The sequence below is a fragment of the Neovison vison genome, chromosome 8 (assembly GCF_020171115.1).
Source record: "Neovison vison isolate M4711 chromosome 8, ASM_NN_V1, whole genome shotgun sequence".
Taxonomy (NCBI): Eukaryota; Metazoa; Chordata; class Mammalia; order Carnivora; family Mustelidae; genus Neogale; species Neogale vison.
Window position 1 is genome coordinate 29,643,546 of NC_058098.1, and position 23,180 is coordinate 29,666,725.

Consider the following 23,180-nt stretch of genomic DNA (forward strand, 5'->3'; position numbering starts at 1 on the left):
TTTTCTCTCTACTTTCCTTCTGTACTTCAACTACACTATGTAAGATTATTTGACATTGTTTGGCAGATACTGGACGCTCTGTTTTACTCCACTTAGTCTTTTTTTCTTGGTCTTCCAGTTTAGAAACTTCCTTTGACCTATCTTAAAGTTCACAGAACTTCACTTCATTTGTATCTAACCTGTTATTAAGACAGTCTAATGAATTCTTCATTTCAGGTATAGTATTTTTCATTTCTAACATTTCCATTTGGTTCTCTTTTCAGTTTTCAGGTCTCTGCTGAAATTCTTTAGCATTTTTAGTTGTAACTTGAAATTTTCCATTAGTTAATTCCATGATTTGGACCTAATTCTCTTGACTGTTTCTTTCGTTTTTTTTTTTTTTTTAAGACTTTATTTTAAAGTAATCTCTATGCTCAATGTGGGGCTTGAAGGGGCCTGAACTCACAACCCTGAGATCAAGAACTGCATGCTCTACCAACTATGCCAGCAAGGTGCCTCTCTACTGGCTGTTTCTTTTTTTTTTTTTTTTTTTTAAAGATTTTATTTATTTATTTGACAGAGAGAGATCACAAGAAGGCAGAGAGCAGGCAGAGAGAGAGAGGAGGAAGCAGGCTCCCCGCTAAGCAGAGAGCCCGATGCGGGACTCGATCCCAGGATCTTGAGATCATGACCTGAACCGAAGGCAGTGGCTTAACCCACTGAGCCACCCAGGCGCCCCTCTACTGGCTGTTTCTTAACAATGAAATTTTCTTACTTTAAATCTTCTAATTTTTTTATCCTATACCAGACATTTTGTTATTAAAGTTTTCACTGAGAAACTGAAGTACGTAATATTTACCTCTAGAAAAGTATACCCTTTCTTTTATCAGGACATTAAAGTAGGGATCTAGGTAATTTTGATCTATAATTGATCTGGGTCTGGGTCTTACCACATTCGTGCATTTATTAATCACTAAATTAAAATATTTTGAGGTAGGATCTGAATTTCAGTTGATTTTGCTCATGGGAAGTCAGAAAGCCAGGAAGGGCCTGGTCTATAGCCACAGTGATTACCACTATTGCTACTTCAGCTGTAAGATGTCACTGTTGGCTGAGATGCAATTAAAAATGTCCTCCTGAGTGGTCCCTCTCAACTGACTCCAGAGATGTGTGCAATGTTCTTAAAAACACAGTGTCATGTTTGGCCTCCATGTGTGACATATAGCATCCTCATATTCCAAGGACTGCAAGCAAGTGCGGTATGGGTCTCAGACACTTGCAGAAACTCCTAAACTACTTATTTCTTGTCCTTCATTGTGGTTAAATTTTCTTTTTAACTATTTTTTAAAGATCTTATTTATTTATTTGACAGAGAGGGAGAGGAGCACAAGCAATGAGGAGCAGCAGAGGGAGAGGGAGGGGGAGAAGCTGGTTCTTCAATAAGCAGGGAGCTCAATGTGGGGCTCAATCCAAGGACCTTGGGATCATGGCCTAAGCTGAAGGCAGATGCTTAACCTACTGAGCCACTCAGGCATCCATATGGTTAAATTTTCTTTATCATTTTTGCATTCTTATACTATAAATTTTTGCATGTTCACTTTTTTCCATAGTTAGACTAGCCATGGATGAATGATGATGATGATGATTAGGTCTTTTCAAAGTACAAAAAGTACAGGTTTTATTTTTCTTTTATACTCCTATTTAATTAGAAATGTTTAAACAGAATGGATGCTCAATTTTATCAAATGCCTTTTAGGCATCTATGGAATGGTCACAAATGGTTTCAAGGAGAAAAATTAGTACAGTGATTACATTAATAGATTTCTTGGTACTAAACTAAATATTGGGGACGCTTGGGTGGCTGAGTTGGTTGAGCAGCTGCCTTCAGCTCAGGTCATGATCCCAGTGTCCTGGGATCGAGTCCCACATCGGGATCCTTGCTTGGCAGGGAGCCTGCTTCTCCCTCTGCCTGTCTACCTGCCACTGTGTCTGCCTGTGCTCATTCTCACTCCTCTCTCTCTGACAAATAAATAAATAAAATCTAAAATAAATAAATAAACTAAATATTGCACCCTTATTAACTCTACTTTGTCAGAGAATATTCTAACATGATACTGGATTCTACTTGCTAATATTTTATTTAAAATACAGGCATTAAAGGGATGCCTGGGTGGCTCAGTCAATTAAGCATTGGCCTTCAGCTCAGATCATGATCCCAGGGTGCTGGCATCGAGCCCCACATTGGGCTCCCTGCTCAGTGGGAGTCTGCTTCTCCCTCTCTCGCTGCCCCTCTCCCCCTCTGCTGGTGCACTGTTTCTCACTTCCACTCTCTCAAATAAATAAGTAAATAAATAAATAAATGATCTTTGGAAAAAAATACAGGCATTAACACTGACAAGTAAGACTAGTCTGTAGTTTTCGTTTTTGTTACTTTTGTTGGGTTTTAGTATCATAACTAACTTAATTAAAAGGCTACACACTGTTCTTTTTCCATGCATAGCTATGGTCACTGAGAGACACCACTGAGCTGCTTAATAGTACCTGTTCCGGTAGTCTCAGTTTTATCTGTTGCTCCTCACTGGAAATTGCTCCCCCCAACTTAATGCTTTCTTCCAAATTCAGACATTAAAGGTTGATCCTCTAATCCAGGAGTCAGCAAGTTCTAGCTGCAGCAGGCCACATATCTTTGTAAATAAAGCTTCCTTGGAACACAGACACACCCATGCATTTAACCATTGTCCGCCGTTGCTCTCAGGCTACAATGGCACCATAGAGTAGTTCTAACACAGTTCTAACAGAGAAGGAGGGCACACAAAGCCTATGCTTGCTGACCTTTGCTCTAATTCTGTGATTGTTTTAAGCCAAACCCCATCTTTTTAATCATTTCATCTCAGGGAAAGAGTGCAAAAAGACACCTCTGTATTGTTTTTTTGAAGCCCAGCCCAACCAAATGTTTTTAGGTGAAAATGTCAACCCTAGGAGGCAGCCTGGGTCTTGCCTCAGGTAAGGTTTCCTCAGAGTGAAAGAGGCACTATCACTTTTCCTTCTTCCACTTCCCCCTCCTCAGGAGTTCAAGATAACAATCAGGGAAGAAGTGTTCAAACAAAAACATATCTTGCATTTTTTCAAGTTAAATACTGTTAGTAGATAACTGAGCTGGCTCTAACATTTATACGTTAAATACAATTTGGCTTCTTACTTCTGAAAGCAAACTCTCCAGAGACATAGGATCCATCTTGCTGTAGACATTCCATAGACTCAAACTCACATCCTGCAACTGCAACATAAGGGTAAAAACATTGAAATAAATGAGTCAATATCACTACGACAATCAGAAGTATCATAAATGACTATCTTGGTGAAAACTCAGTGATTAGAATAATAAATCAAAATCTTATCAATTATATTAGAACCAATACATATTAATAAATGCTGTCCCATTCAAGGAAACTATCTTTACAGAAACTTTGGTACATATTTTGAATACCCTTCTGAGGTCTCTACTCAATGTTCTTTGAATTATGTTTTTTCAATCTAACTGGTGGGAACAGGAACTGTTCTCAACCCTTGCATGTATCAGGCACTGTTCCTGATCACTTTTCAGATTTTTTTAAACTCTGCCCTTGGTAGTTACCTGACACATGAATGCACTGACACTTCTGTTGAATACTTAGGATGGGGGAGAGCAGGGGAATCTTGGCAGATCGTCAAGGTTCTCTCTGGGCACTTTCCTTTTTGGTACTCTGGCTGCCCTGCTCTCAACAGACTCCACTGCATCTTCCCGACTTAGAAAATACACTGGGATCCACCTGGGTATCCCTCCACCCCATGCTGTGGGCCTGGAAATTTTCTCAAAGTAGTAAACTAGTGTAATCATAAGGCTGACCTTGGCTATTTCTCTCAGGGAATCACTATTTTTCATTGTCTGACGTCTACTGTCTTGAAAACCATTGCTTCACATATTTTGTTTTTTGTTTGTTCTTTTGGTTTGGCTACGTTGAGTTGTTGTGGGAAGGAGAGAAACCTGGTTCCTATGGTCTTATGTAGGTGACTTATTTTTTCTTCCTGGAAGCTTTTTGTGATCTTTCATCCTTACTGTTCGAAAAAGGCATAGGTAGACTTAAGGCTTTTTCCTTTCCATTTATACTTGCTAAGTCATTTAATTTAAAAGTTTTTATTCTTTTTAATCACTCAAAATGTTTCTTTTTAAAAAATTTTCTCCCTTCTAATATCTCTGCTCTGTATTTCTATAACTCTTACTTGTTGGCTATCAGACTTCTTGGATCAGTTCACTATGTCTTTTAACTTTTTTTCCTCATATTTTCTATATCCTTAATTTTTTAAATTTTATATTTTTAGAGAATTTCCTAACTTTACTTCCCAACCCCTCTATTAATTTAATCAATTGTAATTTCCCAGAGCTCTTATTTTCTTTATGTTAATTTATCACCACATAATGCTTGTTCTATAGTCATCCAATCTTCCTCGTCTGGGCATCCTAATGAAAATTTTGTACCTTAAATTTTGCTCTATATCTTAATTACCTTTGGGTCTTATCCAATCCATCTTTTTTTTTTTTTTAATCTTGATCTTTTCCTTTCAAGTTACAGGCATTTAGTCAAATGTCTAGTGATCTTTGGTTGCTTGTTTTTATTTCCAAATACTGGAAGCTTTATGCTCTCAGCAAAGCTTGTCAACTACTAGAAATTATTTTAGGGAGAGCAGACAGGCAGGAGGCAGTTATTCAGGATCTCTACTCCCTTATATTTAAAATTCCAGGGACACCTGGGTGGCTCAGTTGGTTGGACGACTGCTTTGGGCTCAGGTCATGGTCCCGGAGTCCCGGGATCGAGTCCCGCATCGGGCTCCCAGCTCCATGGGGAGTCTGCTTCTCCCTCTGACCTTCTCCTCGCTCATGCTCTCTCTCATGTCCTCTCTCTCAAATAAATAAATAAAATATTTTAATAAAATAAAATAAAATTCCAAAAGATTGAGTTAATATATTTGGCTCCTTCCTCTGTATTCTGGAACAGCTTTTCAAGTATCAACTGATTTAATTTTTTGAAGGAATCTGATTTCTAATTTTATTTTATTTTTTTTATAATTTTTTTTTTTTTAAAATTTGACAGACAGAGATCACAAGCAGGCAGAGAGGCAGGCAGAGAGAGAGGAGGAAGCAGGCTCCCCGCAGAGCAGAGAGGCTCGATCCCTGAGCCCAAGGCAGAGGCTTTAACCCACTGAGCACCCAGGTGCCCCTGATTTCTAATTTTAAACATAAACCTTAATTTTACTAATAATTTGAGACATAATATTTCCTTACGTCATCTCCCTTTTTAATTTTGTGTGCTCTGCCTACCATATCTCATTTCTCTTTTTACAAACTCCATTCTTTAAAGGTATAAAAGAGACATTTCCTCATTTTTTATTCTATTTTTCTTAGAGAAAATCTTTTTAAAAAGCATAATGATCTATCTCTGCATCAAATATGCTATGGTCTCTTTCTTAAATCTTATTGAATATTTTCGTAAGTCTTATTCCACCTTTCATTATAAAGAGATTATGTTTGCGCATAAAAAGGTAAATGAATGCTTTCTCTATGGTTACTCTCATTATTCAGAAGTTTGCTTATAGAATCCTCTCCTTGAGAAGCTAGTTGATGTAAATTTACATTACTAGATGACAATTCCAGAAACTGGAGAGTTAAGAAGGAGGAAGCTAGAGGCAGGGTAAGCTCTATCAGAGGACCTTCCCTGTGCTGCTTCTCAGAAAGAATTCTCTATATGTGTAATTCAGTTTGGCTCAACCTAAATGCCAGGTAAAAGCTTATGTGGGTCTGGTTTCCTTTCTTGTGCTGGCACCGAAAACATCCAGGACAATGCAGACTCTGGGTTAACGACTTTCTTCTGGGTATAGACATACAATAAAACAGAATTTTTAAAATTTAAGTTTTAAGTGTCTGTAGTTCTTCTCTTGGCCTTCAAAAGACTCAAGAGTCTTTCTGGCTCAGAGAGTTATCAGGTCTCTGGTGTGTGACTCAGAGTGGAGTACTATTCTATACCCTAAAGGCTGATAAGGAAGGGAACAAAGTTGGGGGAGAATGAGGGGGAAACAAAAGGAAAGTATTTGAGAGAATGACAATTAGCAGCTACAAAGAAAGGCAGGATCTAGAGAAAGGGATCTTGAGAGAAGGCTTATAGTTCTCACTGTGTGAATTGTTAAGTTTCCTCCTCACTGCCCACTCCACCCCATTAAACACCACCCTACAGGAAAGATCTATATTATCCTGTAAAGTTTTCTGGGAGGGATTTTGTTGGGCTACCTGGGTAGGTCAGTCAGTAGAGCCTGAGATTCTTGACCCCAGGGTGATGAGTTCAAGGCCTATGCTAAGCATGGAGCCTACTTAAAGAAGGGAAAGGAATTTTGTTCCTTTTGGATGTGTCTGTACAGTGTAATGCGCCTTAAGGCACAAGTCCGAAAGGCTGCCTCATTTGGTCTGTATGAACCCTGCAGCCCCCTTGTGTACTGCTTTTCTCTTTTTTTCCAAAGTAGCGCCCACACCCAGCACAGAGTCTAGTGTGGAACCCAATGTGGGGCCTGAACTCAAGACCCTAAGATCAAGACCTGAGCTAAGATCAAGAGCCAAATGCTTAACTGAGCCACCCAGGTGCCCCAAGTCCCCTACTCTTCTAAATTAGAGAGCACTGAGGCATCTGGGTGGCTCAGTTTGCTGAATGTCTGATTCTTGGTTTTGGCTCAGGTTATGATCTCGTGGGTGGTGAGATGGAATCCTGTGTCAGACTCTGCGTTCAGGAGGGAGTCTCCTCCTCTCCCCTGCCCCACTCGTGCTCACCCACACTCTCTCTCTTAAATAAATTAATAAATTAGAGAGTATTACTTCCTAGCAGGGGCAGCGCTCACAGCCTTTTAAAGTTCTGTTACTTACAGTCAATGTGAAAATACTATAGTTTTGGAGCAGGAACAGTAGAGTCCAAGTGGTGTGCTTCTTTTCAACCCCACATCCCATGTTCCTTCCACATTACAGGGTTTACCAGGCAAGAATCCATTTACTTCCAAGGGACACTGCTACTTCTTGGAAGGAGGGGCAGTAATTAGCCCTGGGCCATCTGTCCTATTCTATGCCTAATAGTATGTTTCCATTTTGAGCATGTCGACGCTCATTCTCTGTTTGTGCTGGGAGCAGGTCACTCATTGGGAGATGCCTACAGTGATGCTGCTAACCTACCAGGCCATCCTCCTTAATATGTACCCTCCTTAATATGTAAGGGAGAGGGTGACCCCCTCTCCCAGACTCATTCATTAATTCACTCAACAAATATTTATGGGTCATCTCCTAGACAGAAGGAATACTGAGATAAAAGATACTGTTTGGAATGCAAAAGATAACCTTCTTATTCCTCTAGTATGCTGTACTTATACAAAATTCTGCACTGTCCTTTTCATTGCTCTTGAATAGTTCTCAAATTATATGAATTTCTGAGATACAAACAACAACAATGAAAAGGTTGTTTTTTGTTTTCAAGGAGCTTCCTATCCAGAGACCAGGGGTAGGTGGGAACACGAGTAGAGGTGTGTGAAAAATGTGTAACATAGGACAAAGAAAGCTACAAGAGGAATCAGCTTAAGGTGCTACAGGAGTAGACTGGAAGAACAATGGACTCAGAAGGGAGAAAAGAGAGAAAGGAGGACAGAGAGAAACTCCTAGAAGAAAGGACAAAGGAGCTTAGTTTAGGGACTAGCTTTGCATAGCATCTATTTTCCATTTCAAGTTTTTTAACTTGTTCCATGCTCTTGAGAGATCACTGCTAGCTTTTCAGTGTTATAATGATGCCCACTCACATTGTGGGTGGCAGGTGGCAGACAAAAGCCAGGCATACTGCCTTTCATACATACCTCGTATTTCATGGTAAAAAATCCATCCCCTCCAATGCCCTCAAGTGCAAAGGCCTGTACAATTGGCCATTTCTCTACTACAAACATATCAAATATCTGCAAGTGACCTAGAGGAATCAAATAAAACAACATGTATCAAATACTATCCTGGATATAATAGTCTAAACCTGATCTAATGTGGTTAGACAGGCATCACCTCTCTCAAATTCACCCCAGCCACATTTAGCAAAATAAAAGTGAAACAGATAAAATGGTTAGATATTAAAACTAGAAATACAAAATGAAAGTCCAAGAAAATTCAAACCATAACAAGTTACAGAAATTCAGATTTCTCTATAGCATATTTTCACATTCTGGTTTCCTAAGTGAACAAGTTAAGTTAGTAAATAAATAGTGGACTATTACATCCGACTTGTATCATTTAGTGGATATAATTATTAACAGACTCAAACTTGGCTCTCCCCACTTAAGAAACAGAGCCAATCAACTTCCTCAAGGGAAAATTACCAAATCAAAAATTTTTCTTTCTGTGCTTGCTTCAGCAGCACATATATAAAATTAGAACAAAAATTTTTCTTTCTTATAGCAATAGCTCTAATGCACAAAGTTTTTAAAAAATAAGATACAGCACTGCTAAACTTGTTGATTATTTTCCTTTATTTTTACACATTTTTTTTTAAAGATTTTATTTATTTATTTGACAGAGAGAGATTACAAGTAGGCAGAGAGGCAGGTAGAGAGAGAAGGAGGAGGAAGCAGGCTCCTTGCTGAGCAGAGAGCCCGATGCGGGCCTCGATCCCAGGACCCCGAGATCATGACCTGAGCCGAAGGCAGTGGCTTAACCCACTAAGCCACCCAGGCGCCCATATTTTTACACATTTTTTAAAAAAAGATTTTATTTATTTATTTGAGAGAGAGAGAACACGAGAGGTGAGAGGTCTGTGGGAGAAGGAGACTTCCTGCTGAGCAGGGAGCCTGATGTGGGACTCGATCCTGGAACTCCAGGATCATGACCTGAGCCGAAGGCAGTTACTTAACCAAATGAGCCACCCAGGCACCCCTACACATCATTTTTGAGCCTCACTGTCAGCATATTTTTAACAGCTGCCTGAATTACTATTTCTTATACCAGAAGCCTCCACAGCTATACTCTTCGTACAATTAAGTGGCACAGCTAGAAGGCAACTGTGGTAAATCCCTTATCAATTTTTCTATCTGACTAGATGGCCTGCTGTGTTGTCATAGAAATTTCAGTTATGAGTACCAGCTTGCACAGAAAAATCACCAAATTTCATTGTGCTTGATTCTCTGCCTTTAATGAAAACAGATCAATGGGTTTCCCAGCTGAATGCCTCCAATGGAAGGAGGGAGCAGTAGAAATGCTGGATTCACACATCATCCAAGCAAGGTTCTAATATGGCTTGCTGTCAGACACTGACCTTGGGAGCTGTAAGGAATGCCAATTCTACTACAATCTCGAACCATGTCCACAAAGCTGGCAATTTTAAATTCTTCTGCAGCTTCCTCATCTTCATACTGAACAGGGAAATTGAGGGAAAAATAGGTTCTGAGGAGACATCATACAAAATCCCCTATTTTCTTGATATTTTATCAATCAGAGTTGTCTCAAATGACATTTATAGAGGATTGCACCCAAGAGGGTGGTTCCAAAGCCCATGTTTTGTGTTTCCTGGTCAGATACCTGAATGCAAGAGCTGAAACTTGCCTCAAAAATTCCCCAGAAGCTCACATGTTGTTCAAGGAGCAACTGTGTATCAGTATTTTTTATAATTCTACTTTATTTTTCTTATTGGATCATAAGTCTGTTGTGTTATGTTAGTGATCATTTAGGACTGAGAGTAAATATCCTGAACTTAAAAAAAGAAAAGAAAGAAGGGTTTTTGACCCATATTAGGTCACCATTTCCATGAAATCCTAAATCTCAAGTCCTGATTTGATTTCCAGCCAAACCCTTGAAAAGAAACCAAATGGAAACAAATACCAAAACATCCAAATACAGAAATGTTACAAAAGCTTATCAAACTCTCCTGAGGCAGTCCATGGCACTAGTCCCCTAAGAGAATGGGTACAGACTGGTGATAAACAGGCAGGACAGGAAGCTACCACTAGGTCCCAATTGAAGAGTCCCTTTTGTCTGTCAGGCATATAATTTAACTATAAGGTAGCCTCATAATGAATTATGAAAATTTCCACTAAAACAAGTAACTTTTTTTGTGTGATGACATCCTACAATTTGATCTTTTTAAGGGGCCTCCTATTCTAGATCTATACTTTTCTGAAAGAGTATCCTCGGAATGTCTCTGAGTGCCTATTCTATCTTCCCTTCTTACCTCATTTTCGGTCATGCAGTGGAAATGTAGATTTCTCCAATGTGCCACATAGGGTAAGAGATAGCGATAGTTGACAGGATTACAGTACAGATGGACACTATCTGATTTAATCAATATAATTACATCTGTAAGAAAAACAAAATTAAATCACAACACTGTCAAAGTCATCTCCTTTACACATTTTCTGTTCACATCATTAATAATACCATTAAAACTATTTCAGAGACAATGTAAGAAAACTCCAAACTGAAAAGTTCTTTATAACTAGGCAACGTGACTCAAAGTGACTGTGTAACTCGTGTGGGCAGCAAGGACTTTCTAGTTCCTGTGCAATGCTCTCATCACTGTGGCCCTCTGGTTATGACAATGCAGGCACAGAATAAGTCAAAAGAACAGCCTTCAGGATGTTCTGCTTTTGTAAAGTTCAACACCGTCAAATCTGTGGTACCAGACTTGGGTGTGTACTTTGCTACAGAGATAAATACCAAATGAAAACTCCATAGCCTAAAGCCACCGAGGCAAGAAATAGCATGGAATACCACTGGTGACATTCTTCTGTAGGCATGTCTAAAGTTCTTGGCTGTTGACTCAATGTAATCATAGGCCTGAGGACATCACTATTCAGCTGTGGGAAGGGTTACTGTGTATGAGGGTGAACTCTGTACACAGGAAAGGCTGGGAGGAAGGAAGTAGAGGCAAGAGGACAAGGCTTCTATAAATAGATCAGCAGCTCACAGACTCAAGAAAAAACCATGGATGTTGGTGGGTCAAATAAATAAAACAATCCCAAGTGTGCAAATAAACTTAGGTAAGTTAACAAGAGTCCTGGAATGGGGCAGGAATACTAAAGCAGTTTGAGGATTGAGAAAGAAAGCAGTCATACTTCCAGAAAAAGAGCAGAGCTCCACTGCCTGGCTTCTGAGAAAGCAGAGCCACCACAGGCAACTAACAAGATGGTGCTAGGGAAGTTGCTAGAGGAAGATGGCTGGAAGTGAGAAGAGCAAAGGGGCATCTGAAACAGCAGGTTTAGAGCAATGCCAACACAGTAATACAAAGTGACAGCCTATACTCTACAAAAACCTAGGCCCGATGAATACCGACAGCAGCTGACCACACCTCTTGAAATAAAGCTCCATGATGCTGACCTTCAGTTTTTCAAAAATCACTCTGTGCCCCACACCTGGTCAGAACCAGGTGTTCTAGGGAACATGGTATAGGGCAGCCTATTCATTGATGACTCTCAGTTAATCACTAGAATCAAAAGGTGGCAAAGGATGGGACAGAGATCACCTCTCATCCTGCTGGTTTTCTTCATACAGGCCCTCTAAGGGCCTTGCCCCGAATCACTTGTAGATTGCCTTCTGAGGAGTTAGAGTTTAAAGTCACATGGAGAGCCTGAGGGGGCTTCCTGTGTAGACTGTACTTTACGCTAATGTGTAATACTCCACAAAGAATTAGGGTTCAGTAAAAGAAATAATGCAACAACTACTGTTCTACTCTCAGAATCTCATAGGACTCTGATGTCATTGCTCTGAACAAAATTAATAGTAAAAGATGAAAGTGTAAGAAAACTGGATGAATATGCAAACTATTTTAAAAGTGTTTTAAAAAATAAATTCTTCATGTTGGCCTCTTTTCCTCTCCTATAGAGATCAAAATGTAGATGCATAAATCCAGTGATCACAGTTTCCAACTACCTGAATTTAAAAAAATGAATTTACTGGGACGCCTGGGTGGCTCAGTTGGTTAAGCAGCTGCCTTCAGCTCAGGTCATGATCACGTCCTGGGATAGAGTCCCACATCGGGCTCCTTGCTTGGCAGGGAGCCTGCTTCTCCCTCTGCCTCTGCCTGTGCTCACTCTCGCTCCTCTCTCTCTTACAAATAAATAAATAAAATCTTAAAAAAAAATGAATTTACTAACTCATTTTTAATTCATTAATGATATATTAAGTCAAAGAAAACGCTCATTTTATAAGTACCCATTGTGCCAGATGGCAGGATAAAGACAATTATAAGCATAAGCAAAAAAGGCACACCTTTGAGGATTTAAACTATTTCCTTAATTTCAGGACTACAATATCCTTAGCAACTTTGGCTGCAGTGAAATGTGTGGCTGGTATGAGCATCTGTCTTTTTATAATTCTAAGTGGCTGCCAAGATGAATTCTTTTTTTTTTTTTTTTTTTTTTAAGTAGGCTCCATGCCCAGCATGGAGACCAATGCAGGGCTCCAGCTTACAACTCTGAGATCAAGACTCGAGCTTAGATCAACAGTCTGACCCTTAACTGACTAAGGCACCCAAGCACCCCAAGATGAATTCTTTCTAAACCAGTAGATGTTGTACAGCATAAAGAGGCATTAAAATAAAAGATTTTATTTATTTACTTGAGAGATAGAGTACAAGCAGGGGGAGTGGGAGAGGGAGGAGCAGGCTCCCTGCTGAGCAGGGAGGCCGATGCAGGACTTAATCCCCGGATGCTGGGATCATGACCTGAGTCAAAGGCAGATGCTTAACTGACTCAGAGACCCTGCATAAAGAAGCATTTTTAATAAAAACCAAAACCTGAAAGTAAATTTGAAATTGAAAGAAATTTAATGAAAGTTCTAACTGCAACCTACTCCTTCTGCACTTCCTAATAAAAAGAAAATCTTTAATCAATCTACAAGGATAAACACTATTAAGGATTTTACCACTGAAGAATTTTCACATCCTAGCAGACCAGGGCTCCTTAAACTTAGAACTACTGGTAGTTTAGAGGACCAGCTCATTTTTTGTTGTGGGGGGGCTGTCTGGATGCACTGTAGATGTCTAGTAGCCACTAAGCCCAGTTGTGACAATCAAAAATGTCTTCAGATATTTGCCAAATGCCCCTCAGGGAATAAAACTGCCCCCACTTTAAAACCATTGCACTACATCCACTGCAAGATGACTTCAATATCAGTATTCAATATCAGATGTTAGCCTTTATGCACTCCCTAGCTGCTTCACAAGAGCTGCCTGTCTCTTGTCCAGTTTGATTTGTCTATTCCTGTGTCTCCTGATCCATCTGGCAGACAAGTCATGATGCTCAGTATGCGATATCAGAGACAGCTCCTGGGCATCAGCCCACAACAGCATCAACACAGGGACAGTGTCTCAGAGCTAAAGAAAGGGGAATGTAAGCAGAAAGCCTCCACTGTAATCGTGGGCATCGTCATGAATTAAAGTCACACAGAAAACAATTCCCAAAGACAGAACTGGACAAAGAGCCTTTGTTCCTAAGCTGAAGATCCACATGAAATCTTCCTTGTAGGAGTAGCCTGCAGGCTCATCCGTGACCCACAACTGAATGCGCTTTCACAGGACAACAGCACATAATCTGAACCTCCCAGCACGTAAAGGCAGTGGGCAATTCAGAGGAAACCTAGTACCTTGCCAAGAAGATATAAAGCCAAACTGATATGCATGTTTCCCTCTAAAGCTGATTTAGCCAGTAAACATATTCTGAAAACTACTTGTCACTAGTCTTATATCAACCAGTAGGTTACTAACAGGAGCATACAACTTAATACTATATATACTTACCATCTAGAACTTCTTCAGAAAATCCTGTTTTCTCAAAATCACATGTATTCTGATTGTACAAACCAAAGAGAAGGTAATTTGCCAGCTCTCTGCAGCCTTCATTGTACCTGCTATCGATTCCTGCAAAGCAAAGAAGGCTCTGATCAGCTGTACTATGGGACACAAATGAGCCCCCATAAATTGCCCCTGCTCAGCAAAATCCACAGGGTTAGGCTAAAGGCAGAAGCTCACATCAATTTTGTGCCAGTAACCAAATTAGCAACTCTGTGAAAGAAGCATCAAGTACTCTTCCTTGGTTTTCAAGATCCATCTAGTTTAGACAATTAAATAGTACACATTATTGAAGCTATTAATTTCCAAAAAGCAAATTTTTCACTATAGAAAGAAGCAGAAAATATGGTCTGGGTCCTGCCACGGCTGGTTAAAGATTTTGGAATACTTTTCAGTTAGAATAGGAATACAGGATAAAAAATATTCACTTCTCAAAGAGAGATTTATCTAAACTTCAGGAATCAAATAAAGGCAATTTAAGGTAGTTTGAAAGAACTCAAAGTGAAAAAGAGTACAAGTGAATGGAACTACAGACACCCATCATTTCACAAATATTTACTAAGCTCAAGGACCATCATTGTGCTGGATGCTGGAGTGTGTGATAAACATGCCTGCAAATGGCCCCCATAAAGTTTACAGTCTAGTGGAGCTGGGTCAGAGACAAAAAAAATTTAAACAATACACCTTCACTACTGCCTTTCAGTGGCATGGGCATCGGTACTACCTGGTTGCTGAGAATCTCCGAGCATGTCACGGGCAGGTAGACAGTGGTAGCTGTCTACATGAGGCTGAGGAAGGAGTTGGAGCAGAAAGCACACCAAGAATAGAAATATGGCTAGAGCCTGGGAAAGAGGGCTGGCAATGGTCACTCAGACAAGTGAAAAAAAGTAATGGTCATTTAGACCAGAGGGGCCCAGCGATTACCTGTGACAGAGGACTTCTAATATAAGAGAACTCCCTTCTGAGCTGAGATCAAAGCAGCACAGCCCTGTTCTACCCCATTCAACACTTCAGTGAAGGGAGGGGTGAAAAAGAATCAAAAGCCAGAATGGACTGGCCTATCTAAGACCCAAAGTTTAAAGGGCTACAGAGTTAAAAATAAACAGACTAGGCAGACCTAGCCTCAGCACGTCCACTTCTAAGGGTTCTGGCCACATAAACTGCTGACATGAAAAAGACTGACCAGGTCAAATTAAAGGCAAAAGAAACTCTATGTAGGCACGATGCTTTAGCTGACAAAGTTGTTTCTCATAAGGGTATTACAGGTTAACAATTCTGATACTGTTATACATGTATATTGGAATTAAATAAGTAAACTGGATGATGGGTGCCAAGTTACCTAGTGGTGAAGTAGAAGTTTACAGATAAGCAAAAGGGGGAAATTAGAATAATCTATGTAGTAAGTGGGTAGGCTGGAGACATTAATCTGAATTCATGTATAGCTTAATATAGATACAGATAGTTACATAACAATTACAGGTAATGTACACACAAACTGTCAGCTGTCCGCTGCCCCAGAGTCTAGACGCATTTGGCATTCTAGTAGTAACAAGAGTGTATCCAATGCCCAGATCCTGGTTTCTTTTCTTTCTTTCTTTCTTTCTTTTATAATTTTTTAATTTTTTATTTTTTATTTCTTTTTTTAAAGATTTTATTTATTTATTTGACAGAGAAGGAGAGAGAGAGAGAGAAAGAGAGAGGGAGAGATTACAAATAGGCAGAGAGGCAGGCAGAGAGAGAGGGGGAAGCAGGCTGCCCTCCAAGCAGAGAGCCTGATATGGGGCTCAATCCCAGGACCCTGGAATCATGACCTAAACTGAAGGCAGAGGCTCAACCCACTGAGCCACCCAGATATCCCCAGATCCTAGTTTCTAATACCATTCTCCGGTTAAAGGAACCCCAGCACTCCTTGGTGAAATGGCTGATTCTAGGACTGGAGCAGGAAATATATAAAATAAGCCTAGGGGCGCCTGGGTGGCTCAGTGGGTTAAAGATCTGCCTTCAGCTCAGGTCATGATCCCAGGTTCTGGGATGGAGCCCCGCATGGGGCTCTCTGCTCAGCAAAGAGTCTGCTTCCCTTTCTCTCTCTCTCTGCCTGCCTCTCTGCCTACTTGTGATCTCTGTCTATCAAATAAATAAATAAAATCTTAAAATAAAATAAAGTAAAATAAGCCTAGAGTATCTTATAGTGCCAAAAAATATAGAAGTGCTAAACAAGTGCTAAACTTTGATTGCAGTAGGTGGAGGGGGGAACGTATGTCAAAGGGAGGGACACAGAAGCCAACTGAAATGACAGCATAAGTACAGTAATGAACAGGTGCTTTTATTCATAGGTAAATTCATGGCAAAGACAGCCTCCACTCTTCTGAGGGTTATAGCTAGAGAGATAATCCAATGAATGGATTCTTTAAATCCAGTTTAAACATTTGAAACCTTTGGTGGGAATTCCAGGTCCACCATAGCTGTGGTTTTGTTTTGTTCTGTTTTTAGGTAAAATACAACTTTATTTAACAAAAATAATGTAATTTCTACCATAAAACCATATTTCCTTCTAAAAGCAGAAAACTTGATCACATTTTCCCAAGTAAGCTCAGTAAAGTTATTGTTCAATTTTTTAAATTTGAAACTTCAGCAATTTTTAAGGTTCTGCCTTTTATTTTCTCCCCTAACTACCATTTAAATTTCAAAGAGGGCTTCTGCAGGAGTGTGTATGTGTGTGTGTGCGTGTGTGTGTGTGTGTGTGTGTGTTGAGTGTATATGGTCAAGACGCATTCTTCTCTGCTGGCATCAGCTGCTATTCATTTTAATTTTTATTTTAATCCAATTAATATATAGTGTATGAGTTTCAGAGGTAGAGTTCAGTGATTCGATTCATCAATCATTTATATAATACCCAGTGTTCATTATATCACATGCCCTCCTTAATGTCCATCATCTAGCATCCCTCAGTTTGTTTCCTATGATTAAGAGTCTCTTATGGTTTGTCTCCCTCTCTGATTTCATCTCATTTTATATTTCCCTCACTTTCCCTATGATCCTGTTTTGTTTCTTAGATTCCACATATGAGTGAGTTATGATAATTGTCTTTCTCTGATTGACTTATTTCACTTAGCATAATACCCTTTGGTTCTATCTGCATCACTGCAAATGGCAAGAATTCATTTTTCAGGATGGCTGAGTTGTATTCCATTGGATATATATACCACATCTTCTTTATCCACTGTCGATGGACATCTGGGCTCTTTCCATAGTTTGGTTATTACACCATAAATGGGTTATTATGGAGACCCACCCACCTCTGAGCTGAGTAGTGGAATCAGGATTCAAACCCAAAACCTGTCTAGCTCCAGAGCATATGTTAAAAACTCTGCACACTGCCTCTCACAAGCTTAAATGCAAGTGCTGTTAAGTGAAAACACAAAATCATGCATGAATATGTGAGGAAAGACAAGTAAGAACCTAGCAGTGTTTTGTTTCTGGGAAGGAACTTGGGTAGTTGATGGACAAACCACCAGACTTAACAATTCCACTTCCATAACTCAATACTATGGGTATAAATGAAAATGAGATAAAGAACATCAATCTGAAATGATGTTCAGAAAAATCTCCAAGATACATTATCAAATGAAAATTTAAAAATTAGGTTAATGACAGAATGAATAAAATGTTCCCATTTGTGTTAAAAAAAAAAGATTCAATTGGCAATGCTATCTCTGGGGAGTGGAAACTGGTACCTGGGATGGTTAGGAAGCTCTATTCATTATCATTTGCATACTGTCTTAATTTTTAAATTATATGATGCATTTTCATAATAAAAAAATTTAAAGAACAAATAAAGGCCCAGTTCTGCCACTCGCTGGTCCTGAGCAAGTCTATTTCATGTTCTAGAGTTTTAGTCTCCCGCTCCGTAAAAAAAAGACAATGCTGTTCCCTTGCATGGCTGCTGTGAGGAGAAATAAGGTAACATGTACAAAGTACCTACCCTGTGGTACTGCCTCCTGCCTCCTTATCCCACTGATAGGTCACCTGACCTCATAGAAACAGCAACAGATTTCAAGGGAAAAAGATCTGGGAGAAGGACGCTAACTCAAGCTTATCTCACAATGATACTATTATTAATATCTTCCTTGAACAGAAGCCAAGTTGCCCCACCTTGTTAAAAGCACTGACCTAGGATGCAGAGGATCCCATCAGGTTGAGACTTGCTGCTCTGGGTCAAGATGCTCTGAACCTTGCGGAGTCGGCTGCAGCTGCAACAAGAACAGAAATCAGCTCCTGAGTGTCAGTACACGAAGGCATGAGGATGAAGAATGATACTAGGGATGGAAAGTGGTCCTTGCCTGGTTTTGATATCAGAATATAAAATGAACTGGAAGTACTCCCTTCTCTTCTATTTTCTGGAAGAGATTATACAGAATTTACCTGAAGCCTAAATCTGAACTGCTGATTACGAACTGGGCAGTCTGTGGCTCAGTGGCTCAGTACAGAATGGAACCAAAGGCCCTCTCATGGTCAATGCTAGACAGGACTGGGACTCAGCAGCTGATCAGAAGTCTCTCCGGTGACTTCTCATTTTTGAGGATTATCAAAGAAGAGTTTCCACACTTATTTGCCCTAACTGTGATCTCCATCAGTTTGCCAAAAAGCAAAAGTGAAAAATAAAAACCAAAAAATTGGTTTAAGGACCTAAGTGAAGTTCTGACTCATGATCACAACTACCCCCAGTTAGAGTATCAGCAAAGGGTATTTGTTCCCATTTCTGGGCAGGTTTATTCCTGTGGCCTTAGCGAATAATCCCTCCTCCCAAAAAAGAATAAGGAAAGGCACTCCCAGACATTAATATCACTTCTAAGGATTCCATGCTCTTCATACCAACCCCTCCTCCTTCCCAGCAGTCCCAGAAAAAAGATGCTCAATTTCCTACTTAAGACTGATACTTCTGCTAGATCTCTCCCTGTCACCTCCACTATTCCCTCCCTAACACTCCTGTATTTAGTTTTTTCCCTACAGTCAACATATCCCCAGCCTTACCACAACATTATTAACACACAAACCAACTCCACAAACCGACTACACTAACTGTTCCATCTATGACAATCAGACTTCATCCCCACCCCTTGCTTGTAGTTGCTCAATTACACTGTCCTATACTCAACCAATTAACAGTGCTCAGCCAAACAACATTATTTCTCTCCCCTGAAATCTTCCCCCCTACCCTCACAGACTCTTTCTGATGTTTCCACTCCCCCAAAAATCCATTTCATGACTTATCACTGTCTTCCCTTACAATGTTCATATATACTGCCTAACATCAAAACCAGAAGACAGTATTCCCAGAAAAGAAAGCTATAAACCAATATCCATCATGAATATAGCTCTAAAAACCTTAATAAAATATAAGTAAATAAAATTCAACAACACAGAAGAATAATTATACACCATGACCAAGACGGGTTTACCCCAGTGATACAAGGCTGGTTCATTATTGGTAAATCAGTCAATGTAATCCATCATATTAACAGGCTCAAGAAGAAAATGACACAACCATATAATCGATGCAGAAAAATCATTTGATAAAATTCAACACTTGGTCACAATAAAAACACTCAGAAAACTAGGAATTAAGACATTTAACAGTGAAAGACTGAATGTTCTTGCCCTAAAAGGAGGAACAAGAAAAAAATGTCTGCTCTCATCACTCCTATTCAACATGATAATGGAAGTTCTAGCTAGTGCAATAAGGTAAGAAAAGGAAATAAAAGACATACATATTGAAAAGGAGGAAATAAAACCATCCTTATCTGTAGATGACACAACAGCCTATATAGAGAATCTCATGAAATCTACTAAAAAAATCCTAGAACTAGTAAGTGAGTTCAACAATGTTGCAAGGTCAACACATACAAATCAACTCTTTTGCTGTATCAAAGCAATGAACACATGGAAACCAAAATTAAAAAAACACAATGCCATTTAAATACAAATTTAACAAAACATACAGGATTTACATGCTAAAACTGTAAAACACTGATAGAGGAAATCAATGAAGGGGCACTGGGGTAGCTCAATTGGTTGAGCATCAGACTCTTGATTTCGGCTCCGGTCATGATCTCAGAGTGGTGAGATCAAGCCCCACATCAAACTCCATGCTCATTGTGCTGCAGCCTCTCTCCCTTTCCCTCCCCCTCTGCCTCTCTCTCCCTGCTCAAATGTGCTCTTTCTCTCTCTCTAAATAAGTAAATAAAATCTTTAAAAAAAAGGAAATCAAAGAAGATCTAAGTAAATGAAGAGACACTGTGTCCATGGATTGGAAGACTCAAGATAGTATGGATGTCAATTCTTCCTAAATTGATGTAAAGGTTTACCACAACCCCTTCAAAATTCCAGCAAGATTTTCTATAGATATAGATAAGATTAACCCAAAGCTTACATGGAAAGGCAAAGGAACTAGAATAGTTAAACATTTTTGGGAGAAGAAAAAATAGGGAGAGGAATCACCCTCATGTCCAGACTTATTGTACAGCTAAAAGTACTCAAGACTGAGTGGTACTGATCGAGAGACAGACACACATATCAATGGAACAAAACAACTGCCAGAAATAGACCTACACAAATACAGCTAATTAATTTCTGATAAGGGTTCAAAAGCAATACAATGGAAGGACAGCCTTTTCAATAAATGGTGTTGGAGCAAATGGTTATCCACAGACAAAAACATGAACCTCAACCTAAATTTCGTATTTTATACAAAAATGAACTCAGGATAGATCACAAATTTAAAATTTTAAATATGAAAATAAAAAAGCTGTAGTGTTTTTTTTTTTTTAAGATTTTACTTATTTGACACAGAGAGAAAGCACAAGTAGGCAGATGGGCAGGCAGAGGGAGAGGGAGAAGGAGGCTCCCTGCCGAGCAGAGAGTCGGATGATGCGGGGCTCAATCCCAGGACTCTGGGATCATGACCTGAGCTGAAGACAGATGCTCAACTGACTGAGCCACCCAGGTGTCCAAAAACTATAAAATCTTTAGAAGATAACAAAAGAAAATCTTCAGAACTTAACATTTAATGAAATTCTTAGACTTGATACCAATAGTATAATCCATGAAAGAAAAAAAATCAATAAACTGGATTTCATCAAAATTGTAAGCTTTTGCTTTGTTCAAAGAATGAAACCCTGTTCACAGAATGAGAAGACAAGCTACAGACTGGGAGAACATACTTATATTACATATCTGACAAAGTAGAATATATAAAGAACTCTTAAAACAACAGTAAAAAAAATTAAAATCCAATTAGAAAATGGGTAAAAGGCATAAAGAAACATTTCTTCAAAGAGGATATAGAGATGGCAGATAAATACCTGAAAACATGTTCTACATCATTATCCATTAGGAAAATGCAAATTAAAACCACAATGAGATATCACTATACATCCATTAGAAAAGCTAAGGTAACAAACAAGGTAACAATATGCTAGGGAAGATTCGGAGAAACTGGATTATTCATTTATTTCTAAAGGAAATTAAAGAAGACACCAATAATGGAAATACATCCATGTTCATGTACTGGAAGTCTTCATATTATTAAACTGTCAATACTACAGGAAGTGATCTCCAGATTCAGCATAATCCCTATCAAAATCCCAATGATTTTTTTTTTTTGTAGAAATAGAAATATCCATTCTAAAATTCTTAAGAAATCTCAAGGGACCAAGAATTCTCAAAACCACACTGAAAAAGAAGGACAAAGCTGAAGGACACACTTCTTGATTACAACAGTAACTACAAAGCTATGGTAATCAAAACAGGGTGGTACTGGCACAAAGACAGACATTTTGACCAGTGGAATGGAACGGAGAGCTCAAAATAAACTCTTTTTGTGATTGGCTTATTTCACTCACTATAATATCCTCACAGTCAAATGATTTTTCATAAGGGCACCAAAACCATGCACTGAGAAAGGACAGTTGCTTTTTAAAAGATTTATTTATTTATTTGAAGAGAAAGAGAGCGAGAAAAGAGCACACAAGCAGGGGGAGGGGCAGGCAGAGGGAGAGGGAGAAGCAGGCTCCCCAATGAGCAGAGAGAGCCCAACGTGGGGCTTGATCTCAGGACCCTGGTATCATGACCTGAGCTGAAGGCAGACACTTAACCAACTGCGCCACCCAGGCACCTGAAAGGACAATTTTCAACAGATGGCTTTGGGAACACTGTATATCCAGATACAGAAGAATAAACTTGGATCCTTAACTTTACAACCATATATAAAGTTAAACTCAAAAGAGAAAAACAACCATATATAAAGTTAAACTCAAAAGAGAAAAAGGACCTAAATGTAAATCTGAAAGCAAAAAACTTTTAGAAGACATATGGGAAAAGTTTCATGAAATGGATTTGGCAATGATATACTGCTAGACACCAAAAGCACAGGTAACAGAATAAAAAATACACAACTTAGACTTTATCAAAATTAAAAACTTACATTCACAGAAGGACACAATCAACAAAGTGAAAAGGCAAACCAAAGAATGAGAGGAGATATTTGTAAATCATGTATCTGGTAAGAGACTAATATCCAGAATATATAAAGCACTCTTATAATTCAACCATACACACACACACACACACAAAAACCCATTCAAAATAGGCAAAATATTAGAATACATATTTCTTTAAAGAAGATATATGAATGGGCAATAAGCACATGAAAAGGCATTTAACATCACTAATCATGAGGGAAATGCAAATCAAAACAACAAAGAAATACTAATCCCACACAAATTAGGATAGCTACTATTAAAAAAAGAAAAAAAAAAAAGCAAGGATCGGGAGAAATAGGAATCTTTGAGCACTGCTGATGAGAATGTAAAACTGTAGCTGCTGTGGAAAACCGTATGGCAGTTCCTCAAAAAATTAAAAATAGAGGGATAAAGGGAGGGAAAACTTTTAAAATAGAATTATTTTATAATCCAGAACTTCTACTTCTGGGTATATATATATTTTTAAAAAAAAAACACCTGAAAACAAGGATTTGAAGAGACATTTATATACCCATCCTCACAGCAGCATTATTTGCTGTAGTCTAAACGTAGAAACAAGTATCACGGACATGAACAAACAAAGAGTGGAATATACATACAGTGGAAAATTATTCCATTTTTTAAAAGATTTTATTTATTTATTTGACAGAGATCACAAGTAGGCAGAGAGGCAGGCAGAGAGAGAGGAAGGGAAGCAGGCTCCTTGCTGAGCAGAGAGCCCCGATACGGGGCTCGATCCCAGGACCCTGGGATCATGACCTGAGCTGAAGGCAGAGGCTTTAAC

General features: G+C 39.1%; 1 protein-coding gene across 2 annotated transcripts in view; it reads right to left on the minus strand.

Annotated features, from left to right (window-relative positions):
- The window catches only part of DNAAF9 (dynein axonemal assembly factor 9), a 128,321-nt gene that overhangs the window by 89,090 nt on the left and 16,051 nt on the right, over positions 1-23,180 (minus strand). For both annotated transcript variants that reach the window (XM_044263363.1, XM_044263362.1), the window contains exons 2-7: positions 18,027-18,106; positions 13,806-13,925; positions 10,242-10,366; positions 9,330-9,426; positions 7,891-7,997; positions 3,179-3,256 (exon numbers count right to left, since the gene is read on the minus strand). In XM_044263363.1, the coding sequence (XP_044119298.1) occupies positions 3,179-3,256; positions 7,891-7,997; positions 9,330-9,426; positions 10,242-10,366; positions 13,806-13,925; positions 18,027-18,106 (607 nt within the window). The remainder of the gene's footprint in view (positions 1-3,178; positions 3,257-7,890; positions 7,998-9,329; positions 9,427-10,241; positions 10,367-13,805; positions 13,926-18,026; positions 18,107-23,180) is intronic.